The 11,552-nt window shown below is 35.2% G+C and overlaps 2 protein-coding genes across 2 annotated transcripts; one reads left to right on the top strand and one right to left on the bottom strand.

Moving 5' to 3' along the window:
* The first annotated feature begins 1,017 nt into the window (after positions 1-1,017).
* LOC115983810 (photosystem II 5 kDa protein, chloroplastic-like) lies at positions 1,018-1,628 on the top strand. Its single transcript, XM_031106632.1, has one exon. The coding sequence runs from the start codon at positions 1,114-1,116 to the stop codon at positions 1,438-1,440; it is 327 nt and encodes a 108-aa protein (XP_030962492.1). The 5' UTR covers positions 1,018-1,113; the 3' UTR covers positions 1,441-1,628.
* Positions 1,629-4,441: 2,813 nt separating this feature from the next.
* Positions 4,442-6,413, bottom strand: LOC115988037 (60S ribosomal protein L7-4-like). Its single transcript, XM_031111669.1, has 7 exons — positions 6,305-6,413; positions 6,041-6,222; positions 5,860-5,957; positions 5,703-5,760; positions 5,214-5,293; positions 5,011-5,113; positions 4,442-4,926 (listed from the first exon to the last, which is right to left on the bottom strand). Exons 2-7 carry the CDS (start codon positions 6,218-6,220, stop codon positions 4,711-4,713), a joined length of 735 nt encoding a protein of 244 aa, XP_030967529.1. The 5' UTR covers positions 6,221-6,222; positions 6,305-6,413; the 3' UTR covers positions 4,442-4,710.
* Between the last annotated feature and the right edge of the window lie 5,139 nt (positions 6,414-11,552).

The raw sequence follows: 11,552 nt of genomic DNA, 5'->3' as shown, positions 1-11,552 counted from the left end.
TTCGTGTCGTGTCAACTCATGAGTATTCAATGATATAGGTTAACACTAACCCAACATGTTTATTAAACGAGTCAGTTGTGTCGACCTGTTTATCAGATTTTATCAAAATGAAAAAAAAAATTATGAAAAAATAAACAAATAAATATTTTTAATATAAAATTCAGAATTAACGAGTAATTGCATCACAAATAATCATTCAAATTAAAACATATCACAATATCACAAATAATCAATCACAATATGTCAAAAAAAAATAAACCACAACAACTAATAAGTTTATATACCTAGAGTTTGAAAGGTATATTGGTAAAATGTCATTTAATTAAATGAGTCAGATGGGTCAAATGGGTTCTATATGTTGAACACTAACCCAACCCATTTATTAAACCGGTTAGCCGTGTCAACCCGAATATGGCGTGAACCTGTTAAGCCTCAACCCATAACCTGCTAATTTCATGTCGTATCGTGTCGGGTTCGCGGGTCGTGTCCAATTTTGCCACCTCTAATCTCAGTTCTTGAATATAAAAAAAAAAAAGTGGAAAAAAGGGTTAAAGTTAAAAAGTAAAATTGGTAGAATATATATGTGTGTGTGTGTGTGTAGAATGCAATAGCTATTAAAGATTTAAGATTGAGAGTTGAAAAAATTACTTTTAATCTCAGTTCTTGAATTAAAAAAAGTGGAAAAAAAGGTTAAAGTTAAAAAGTAAAAATGGTAAAAAAAAAAAATATATGTGTAGTGAGAGATGAATTGCATAGAGTGCACTCGATCCAAATCCCTAATTTTAGACCACAAAATGTCCTTGATTAACATCCTCAACCAATCTTCATAAGGAGATCTCCAAAACTATTGGTTCTCATTTTCTAACTCAGAACAATACAGAGGTCTCAAAGCCACAAATTCCCTCTTGGATATGTCATGCTACGTGGAACTAAGCTACTGGTCAATACATTTTTTTTTAAGGATAAGATATTGGATGGCCCTCCAACTAGCTCACTTCCTGTTACACTCCTTATGCTTAATTCATCAACTCTTAAACCATAGAAAAAAAAAGCACACACACACACACCATATAGCCAAGCAAAAACAGTAAGTACCTTAGTCACATTGCAAAAATGGCCTCAATAACCATGACATCCTCCTTGCTTGGTGGGTCTACCCTTGCCAACCGTTCTCCGGTAGCCGCCACCAGCCGGAGACTTGTCATCACAAATGCTGCAAGGGGAGCTGAAGGGGAAAAAGTGAAGGTGGTCAATTGTGACACAAAGAAAGAGAGCAACAATGGAAGGAGGGACTTGGTGTTTGCTGCTGCAGCAGCTGCTGTTTGCTCCGTTGCCGGGATTGCAGTGGCTGTAGAGCCAAAACGAGGGACTCCAGAGGCTAGGAAAAGCTATGCCCCGGTGTGTGTTACCATGCCAACTGCTAGGATCTGTCGCAAGTGAGCAGGGTCTGTGGTTTGTTGTGGTTTTTTAATCAATTTGGTTTTAGTCAAGTGATGGTGTAATTTATGCATGATTGTAATATTGTTTTGGGAAATACTTTGTTCCATTGCCTTAATTGTTCAAATTTAGATTTAAGCATCATGGTTGTCTTGACTAGGAGGATAATGGACGCAGTTATTGAAATATTCCATAATTTTTGGCAAACCTTTTTATTTTTAGGTTAATTGTAGTTATCCACCTTAACTTGTGGACACATTTACACAATCCATATCGCATTTTGTAATGACGCCTTACTTTGACATATTTGATTGAATCAATTCTAAGTTTCTTTAAGATCTTCTTCCCTCTTTCCATGTGTGTTAAATATACTTAGTATTCTAAAAAAAACATTTCAAAGTTAAAAATTGCTAGGAAAACCCAAATACATACAATGAGGGTTGGTTAATTTCATTTTTTCACTTAATTATGTGGTCAGGTTCAATACCTTCACTAAAGAATAAAATCGAGTAATTAATTTTTTTGATTAAGTTTATTGTAAGCCTACTGTATAATCTACCATAATCTACCATAATCTAATTCAATAGCTCATTCTATGAGTCAGTTCAAAATGAAAAAAAAAAAAAAAAAAAAAAAAAAAAAAAAAAAAAAAAAAAAAAATTCAAAATGGTGTTGCCTGTCTTATTTTGAACATATCAAAGTTTGTTAAAATGTTGCGCTGAAACAAAAGATAAAAAGCTTGATATGGCTCATTTTAATAGGTCCAATACATGCAGCCCAAGAAGAGGAAATAAGCCCAAATAATACTAAGCCCGTTATTTTATTTTTTGTCTTTACCACAATGTGGCCCAAGTCCAGATGTAAGGTTCATTAGGAATTTTGAAGGACTGTAATTTGAAGGGCAAAAGATAGTTTTTAAGCCCACCCATTAGCCCAAGAGAAAGGTTGCAAACGTGGGCTTGGAACACTTACAATACCCATGAGTCCATGAGTGACACATGCAAGACAAACACATCGCAAAGGCTGTCTAAGAAATCTGCTATATTACTGTAGAGTGATCCCTTTTTTTTTGGGAGGCTGCATCTTTACAAACTAATGCCTCACTAATCACAATAAATTAATTTATATATTATTTATTATGATTTTGAAATTCACTAATCACATTTATTATCACATCAACTTGACAAAGAGGGATTTCATACCATGAAATGTAAGGTCTTTTTTTTTTTTTCTTTTTTTCTTTTTTTTTTGACACCAAAATAAAAATAGAGTTCAAGAACATCAATAGAAGTTAGGAATATTTTCATTTCAAGGTATGAAATATGTGAACACAACAAAAATTAGTTGATGTTCATGGTCCCGTTACTATTTTTCATTTATTTTTGGTTTTATGATTAAAAAAAAAAAAAAAATCTTACCTTAAGAAGGCTACAAATATACAATGAAACTATTAAACTAATTTTTAACATCTCAAAATATATATGTTTTTTTACTCTAATTTAGTTTACTTTTTCTTTATAATATATGTACAATATTATCCAAAACTGTCTTACATAAAATATTATAAAATTATCCGTGTATCGCACGGGTAACTTACTAGTTAAGTTAATGGGCTAGTACAGTGGTAAGCTACATTTATATAAATAGCTATCTTAATAGAACACTTGAGAAATTTTTGTATTGATCTAAACCTGTACTTAACTATTGAAAAGAAAGTTCTTCAAAATTGGGTTGTAATCTTGTGTGGATTTTGTATATCCTAAGCAATTAATTACTAGTTAGAGCATTTTATACTCTCTAAATAGAGAACAAATTTAGAAAAAAAGACAATTGGCCTTCATTTTTTTGTTGTTACAAAATCTGCAGAGGAAAAGGGGTAATGAGAAACGATTCAAGGCCAACAAACATTGTAGATATTTTTTAGGTCACAGTGATCCTGAAAGTTGTAAAAGAGTGCTGTTTTGATTATTATTGCATGCTGATTGCTGAACTCAAAACTGTATTCCTTATGGGAAACCATAACTTGCATAAGAGGAAGTGGTCATGTGGCACACTAATGAGGACAATAGGAGGTGTTAGTGGCACGTTGGAGACTGTCTAAAGCATCTAAGATCATGTCCTATGCTAAATATTATATGTCTACTCGGCCATAAAAAAAATAAAAAGATAAAAAATTTAAGATTTAGCTTACTTATTTGTCTCAACCTTGCAAATAGCTCCAATCTATTTCTTTGATAATTATTCATTTGTGCATCTCATAAATTTACTCATTGTGTAGGAATTTTGGAGGACTACGATTAAAGTTGTTGCGGCTGGACTACCTAAAATCAAAGACAAGTCCTCTGGTCTTTACAAATAGCCTAATAAGACTAACAAATGAACACAAACCACTTACAATGGACGAGGCAGGAAGATCAAGATCAATCTCAAAGAGAAAACCCCATCTAGGTGGTCATGGATTTAGCTGTAGAAAGAAATAAGCATGAACCCGAATCTACAAGTCATAAAGGAAAGTGGGAACAATAAGGCTGACCAGGGGCGGAGCTGTGTATAAAAAGGATAGAATTATTTTCTGAAGTTGAGTATGTAATGCCCTAACAATTTCCCCATGCTGATGACTGCCGATTGAATGAACAGCAAAAAGGATAGAATTATTTTCCCACCCAGTGATGATAAAGGTTACCCATTCAAAGCCAGCTATGATTCCTATGGAAGTGAGGACGTTATAGCCATTGCTAAACAAGCTTTGCTCTATGACCAACCTGGTATGAAATTAATTTTTGTTTCCTGCGCACAAAAGAATAGAATTATTTATAGGAGTGATGCAGTGTACAGGACAAATTGTTTTCCAAAAAAATTTTCTAGGAAACAACTTATAGAAAATAAGTCTTATTTTTGTTATGATTTTCTATTGACTAAAAGATAGTTTTCTATTAACCAATTTTTTCTATGCTACCAAACATCGAAAAATATAAAAAACTATTTTTATAAAAAGTCTTCTATCAAAACAAACGGATAATAGTATTCATGAAATCAATGGATCAAATAATTTCTTACAAAATTTATCAAAATGCACCATGCATCCGGGCGGGATATCAACTAGTAAAAACAACGGTAGACACCATTAACTAGTTCTGATCTTTAACAAATAATATAAAATTGTCTCTAAATTCAGACAGGACTTCAGAAAAATTGGTGTTCAGATTACTTCCAGAAGCCAGTAACAAAAAAATAAAAACCTCACTCCTCCAACTAACAAAAAAGTGCAGTTGTCTAATTCATTCTCCTGATTAGCTCATTGATGAAATTCTCTCGATTTCCGGCATCGCCTCCCTCAACATAGTGGTTTCTCTTCTTCTTTAGGCCACCCAGGGGTGCCTTCAGTTTAAATGGCCACAGGAAGTTGTTTGCCTGCTTGAAGTGAGGTCCAACTGTCATTATCTCATGGATGAGATCTTCCGTGCAGATAATGCCGTACTTACCCAGAGCCTGTGAAAACATCATCGCATATAAACAAGTTCAAGCAAACAAAAACTTCCCTTTATAAAACAGCAGTAGCTTGGAATTACAAACCTGTTCAACGATGGCGTTATCAGTCAAAGCAGTTCTCTGCTGGTTCAACTTTCCATATCCTCTCTTATAGATAAGTTCCCTCACACTCTTCAAGTTGGGATATCTATAAAGACGCATATCTAGTTAGCGAGAGTCGATGTAAATTTTGAATTACAGATGTTTATGTAAGGCAAATGACCAGAGGGAGAGAGAAAAATACGCACCCATAAGTCACATAAGGCTCAACCCTCTGGAGCATATTCACTGTGGCCTTGTTCACTTTCAAAAATACACCATTGAAGATCTGTTTTAAAGAAAATTAAAAAATAAAGGGCATTTGCCATGATTGATATAATTTTACTCAAGCAGACTAGGAAACAGTATTCACATTTGCCATGATTGATAACGCTGGCTAAATAATTTTACTAATTTCCCTAATCATTCAATTTCATCATTTCAGTCAAACACATTAAAATAGTGAAAGATCATCGTACACTTCTGGTCCTAAATTACTGAAGATGTGTTACCACTAATACCAAACAGGTTCCATTTGTAAGTCCACAGCCACCATGTCCCATCATTCAGAATTAAAAAAATCAGGCATAGTTTCAGATTCCAACTAGAAATAGTGTGTACTTAATGCTTATATAAAGTTCTAAACACAAAAACATAAATAAAAACTACAATAACCAGATGCCATTTTCATGTAATACCTGTCTCAAACGCAAGAGCTGCAAGATCTTTCTAGTCTTTGGGTGCATGGCATTGATACTGTAAAGTTCCAAATTCCAAAAAAAAAATATAAGAACCTGGTGATCTACCATAAAGATTTCATGTTAACGGAACAATCAAAAACAGGAAAAAACTTACCCACGAATGCGAATGATAAACAGGAGCTTTGCCTCTGGGTCAACATAAAACCCACCTTTCAACTTTGCCTCACGCTTCAACCTAATCAGCTCCTTCTCCTGAATAAGCCCAAATAGATAAAAAATCAATTAATTTAAGGAATCATCATCAAAACATAAAAGTACAGATGAATAATACATACTTGCTGTTCATACTCCTTTGAGTACAGCTTGGCCCTATTGAAAATCAACTTCCGATTTTCGGCGTTCTTTTTTTTCGTAGCCTCGAGATCTTGCTTCTTTGCCAATGCCCACTCTTCCTCTCTCTTCCTCTTCTTCAACACTGACTCTGGAATCACTGTCTTGACTGCCTCTTCACCCATCTCTGCAGATTGAGAGAGAAATGAAAGGATTCAGATTAGGGTTTGAGCTGAAAATCCAAATATCTGAGAGAAAGAAAAACTTACTTCTGATGTGTGCGTGGAGACTAGAGAGAAGTGAGAACTTATTAGGTTTTCTCTCCCGGCCGTGAGGGAAAGCAGAGGTTTTGTAGGGTTCATCCAACGGTGGGGATTTAGTTTGGGTTATGAGGGTGGATCTTGACCGTTTATGTGGTGCAGCTATATGGGCTTTTGAATTGACCCGTTTTGCTTTTAGGAAATTGATACGTGGGCTTTTGTCTTTTTTTTTAAATATTTGTTAGTCCATAGTCCATGTGTATAAGGCCCACTTCAGGTGGGAAATTCGGTCTTTTAAATACTCAATGATCCTTTTGCAAAATGATAGAGGAAAAGAAATTTCTCCAAACTCCTACAAATTAATTTAAAATGGTGAACGTGCCCGTTCAACTTGACTAAACTAAACCCAACGCCACCTACAGTTTGTAATTTTTTATTTTTTTCAAAATAAAAATCAACAAACCTAACTTTTAATTTGGTCAAATTGGGAGGACACATATCACCATTGGTGTCATTAGGGACTTCTACCATCACAAACAAGGATTGACAAATGCTTTAAAATGTGATTTTTTTTTTTTTTTTGGGGTTAAAATTTGTACTTTTATTTGAATCTAACAAGTTTTTAGACTTGTTTTAAACACAAAATTATTAGGTTACTTAATTTAACCTAATAAAATAACATATTCATAAGTTTTTTTTCTTTCTCTTTCTTCTACAAAATTTGGACTACACGGTATACACTTACACTTTATTTTAATATTTACAAATTTATTTTTTATACTATGAATAAGACATTAATTGAAAAAAAAAATTATTTTTTTTTTTTCATTATTGTTATAAGTCCAAGAAACTAAAATGCCAAGAATTTTTTTTTTTAATTATTAAAATAAAAAGAACAAGAGGAGATAGTATATGTTAATAATGATGAAGAAAATTTTAATGAATACATAAATTTGTAAAATGATAAACGTGGTCACAGCATTAATTTAGATGGGGTTGATTAGCCAATGTGATGAAAATAAATTAATTTTTGGGTCACTTGTAATATATTATCATTTTTGAATTTAAACAATTTGAATGTGTATGTTATAAACACGTGCTAGTTTAATTTATTTAGTTAGCTTGTTAAATATTTTTACATAAGTGATGAATAAATTAATCATTAGCTCAATATATCTTTTATATATGTATACCAAAAAGGCCTATCCCGACGATCTTTTTTCCTAGCGCTCTATAGCACTACGCAATGAGTGTGGCAATAGGTCCGCCTGACTTACATCGGCGCTTTTAAAACCGCCGATATAGGTTCTGGTGGTTTTGAAACTCTATCTCGACGCTTTTTAAACCCTATCTCGATGCTTTTTAAACTGCTACTATAGAGTATTTTTTTTCTTTAAAATTTAAATACAAGCTATAGCGGCAGTTTCTACTATACATATTCATTGACGTTTTCTTTCCCATGTAATTTCATGTAGCTATATGGAAATTGGAATATGGATAGAGAATCTTTTTTCCCAATATAATTCGATAGTTGAGGGAAGAGGGATTTGAACTTTGTATGTCTGCATTGAGAACATTAAGGGATGTTGTGAGGGTCCTTTTTTGGACGGTGCCTAGACCCAAGTAGAAGCAAGAACCCCGGGCCTTTTAGTTGTTGTTTTAAGGGACTAGGCTTAGTTCACCGTAGCTAAACAGGCTTATTACAAACCAGATGGTGCACAGAGCACAAATCCTACAACATATAAATGCTAGCAAACAAGGAGTATATGCGTTGAACAACAAGAAACAATAAAGGGGTAATGTGATAGAGAAAGAGGCAAAATAAACGTTAAGAGTCCTTAACATAATGTGAAATATTTCATTATTTTCTCAATTGTGTAATACATTAGGCTCACTAGGACATGTTACAAGGTCCAAATAAATTCAAAAATTACAAACTTAGATGGTTCTTCAGGCCTCTAAGACTTGTAAAGTTTAAATACCTTTGAATCTAAATGTGTTCTCTAATGACTATTTTAGGATACCGGACGATATTTTCCTTTCTTTTCTTACTTTCTTTGAATTTTAACAGAGTTTTCTCCATGATTCTACGCTAATTCACTATTGCTGAATGTCCTTCACTGTTGGCTGCCTCCCTTTTTTATAGTGTCATTCTAGGGTTCCCTGGGTATCACTGATTCCCTCCATTTGTTCCCCTAGGTACCAGACCCAATGTTGTGTTAGCAACATTGGTGGCTGGCCCCATCCTTATTCCTCATTATCCTCTTCTTTTTGGAGCTTCTTCCTCAAAAGTCTCCTACTGCCTTTCTGTTCTAATATGTCTTGAAGAGTTAACCTTGGGTTTTTCTCCTTTCAAGGTTTCTAGTTCCCACCTTTTCAGACTCAGCTTTTGGCTACCTTTTCCTTTGTCATTTTTTCTCAAGTGAGTTGATTCCTTCCTGTTAGGTTGAAAGTTTCCCAGCCATTTCCCTTCATGGTTCTTCTTTTATGGGCTCCCCGAGATACTAGCCCTTTATTCATGGATTGTTGGTTCTCAAGCCTTCTGATTCCTTTATGCACCATTGGGTGGCTAATAAGGACACATCTATTCTCATTCCTTGTGTTTCTTGGCACCCCTTTTGAACTATCTTAATCCAACCTTGGCCTTACTGCACATCCCGAGGATCCCAAGCTCCTGGCAATCCCTAGGTATCCTGGCCTAGATCTTGCCATTAGGCTTCCTAGCGGTTTTTTGACATTGGCGGACTAGGCTTTCTTTGTTTTATGAATTCTGAAAGTTTACCAATTCGTGGGTCTAGGTTCTTCCTTAAAACCCTCAATGGGTTTGGGCTTACCATCTTCTTTCTTTGTTGTAGGCTCAAGTATTTCATTTCTTGTGGAGTTCGATTCTCTGTGTCATTTTAGGCCTTGGTGCAACATTGTAACTTTTTAGACCTTAACAGATGTCAACCAGATGAGTTACAAGACTTTTGGCAATAAAAAATCCAACAAAGTGAGCTGTTGGAAGTGAACCATCAACTACCATGCAAATTATTGTTTACTTGCTTTAATGTTCAATCAATTACTTGTTAGCCAATGGTTTGTGGGGTTAGGGATCAAACCCCTTACATTTATTTATTTTTGTAAAAAAAAAAATTCAAAAGTCAATTTTCTAGGTACAAAATAAGAATGATTTTATTTGATCAAGCATATAAGAGACAAACAATTTCTAGGTGCAAAATACGCATACAAGTTGAAAGGAATACATTGTTTAAACTTTAAATTTTTGAAGGACTCAAAATATCCAATCCAAACCATTCCACCTTATTGATCTTATTTGATCTAATGGATTGTGGGTGATTTTGATTGATGTGTTAGGCAAATATGGAGTGGGAAGTTTTGCTTTCCTAAGTTTCAGGTCAAATGCGATATTGCAAATTTTACTGGGTAACTAATTCGACTGAGACCCATACCCCTCATCCCTATTTATTCATCTTATTCTTTCTTCTCATTCTTTATTTCTTTCTCTCATGAATTGCATATATGACTCCCAAGTCATGTCATCTTCCTAGCACCATTGAGCCCAAAAAGAAGTTGCATGGTCATCGTTTTTGCATATACTTTTTCTACAATGAGTATGAACTACAGACACACACTCTTCTTCCTCAGCTCCTCCCCCTTTCTTTTAATGACTACTGTAGGGCCACGATTTGTAACGACCCATAAAAATGTTGGGTTCGCACGTAAAAGGCCCAAACAATATCATTTGTAGAGCGTGGGTTTGAAAGACTAGGCTCTGGTCACCGGACGGTAGTTTGGTTTGGTCCGGTTAATAAATCTCATCCGAGGAGTTTAGGGAGCTTTCAGCTCTTATTATTCTCCTTATCTTAAGGATGCCATGGCTGGGAGGACTGATCGTCCTCATCTTTTTGGCGCATCAGCTTTTTATGTTATATAGGCCTTTTCAGTCGATCCTGACCTTCCACCTGTTGATTAGGCAGGTACCTACTCGAGTACCAGTCCCATCAGCCGCTTCACCCAACTTTTTGTTAGTTACGCTAATCGAAACTACACTATTCAAGAGTCTTTTCCCATTAATACGGTCAGTACGTTTGCAGGCGTATTTAATGCGAAGGTGACGTCTTCTCCGTGAGCCTTTTATACACTCTATTCCCATATGAGTCCTATTCTGCTCGCCTTCTCTTCTGAGGGTGCTCGAGAGGCTCCCTTAGACGATAGGCTGATCTTTCTCTTGAAGTCTTGGGAAGCCGAGGACAGGGATATCCTCGGCTGTGAGTACGGGCAATTCAGACTTTCGCTGCTCGTCCTCGGCACGGGCATTGGGCTCTAATGGGAAGTGGGCCGGGTTGTGAGCTCTCTGGCCCCACAACTACTAATAATACTCAGAAAATCAGTAGGCTGGATGGTGCAGGCTTTGATGATTTGGAGGGCCTGAAAAAGAAGAAACAAAAGATCAAAGGAGACCGGGGTTCTGATGATGAAGTTAGTTTCTCTCTTCTAACAAATGGAATTCCAAACTTCTAGGGATTGTGTCTGGAAAAAGAACTTACCTTTGTTTTTCGGAGGTTTGTGTTTATATAGATTTATGGAAACAATTATTTATTTAGTAACTTCCCCTATTATTGAGGAGTCTGGAAAATTTGGAGTTAACTTCCATAACTGTTATGGAAGTTGTATGCTTTGCTCGTACTTTTCATAACCGTTGTTGGGAACAATCTACGACAAAGAACCTTGATTCTTGTGTTCCAGGCTATAAGTGTGGCGCTCGTCCTAAGCTTGCATGGACAAGAGATCACCTAAAAGCTGTAGTTAATGTATCAAGCTTGTCCAAGAAACCTTTATGGACGAGCTTGTCAAGGACGAGTAACATATATAGCTCGTTTCTGCTATTCTTGCCCTGGACAGCCCTCATGGACGAGCTTGAAGTTGGTTCATTTCCTGACACCATCAACTACTAATAACAAAGGGTAGGTCATTTACATATTTGATACAATAAGATTTGACTTTATATTTTATAATTATTTTTGTTAACTACCACCCATCCAATATTTAGTTGGTTGAACAAGGTTAGGTTAAATTGGTAGCTTTTCTCTAAGCTTGATTTGACTTGAATTGTGAGTATTTTTATGAGAATTTATTTTATTTTTTTGGGAGAGAAATAGATATTGAAAAGGGAATTTTTGCCTTGGGCATGTGATGTTGAGTGCAGGTATTTTTCAGCTATATAATTATTTTGGATATACCACATGACAACCAA

The sequence above is a fragment of the Quercus lobata genome, chromosome 4 (genome assembly GCF_001633185.2).
Source record: "Quercus lobata isolate SW786 chromosome 4, ValleyOak3.0 Primary Assembly, whole genome shotgun sequence".
Classification (NCBI taxonomy): Eukaryota; Viridiplantae; Streptophyta; class Magnoliopsida; order Fagales; family Fagaceae; genus Quercus; species Quercus lobata.
This window is presented reverse-complemented; position numbering and strand designations above follow the sequence as displayed.

Bases quoted from the DNA above. Each gene is read 5' to 3' on its own strand.
- LOC115983810 (XM_031106632.1), top strand. From the start codon at position 1,114: ATGGCCTCAATAACCATGACATCCTCCTTGCTTGGTGGGTCTACCCTT.
- LOC115988037 (XM_031111669.1), bottom strand. From the start codon at position 6,220: ATGGGTGAAGAGGCAGTCAAGACAGTGATTCCAGAGTCAGTGTTGAAG. The intron at 5,114-5,213 runs GTGCGTATTTTT...GCGTCTTTATAG, and splicing joins GAGCCTTATGTGACTTATGG to ATATCCCAACTTGAAGAGTG. The intron at 4,927-5,010 runs GTTTGTAATTCC...ATGTTTTCACAG, and splicing joins ATAACGCCATCGTTGAACAG to GCTCTGGGTAAGTACGGCAT.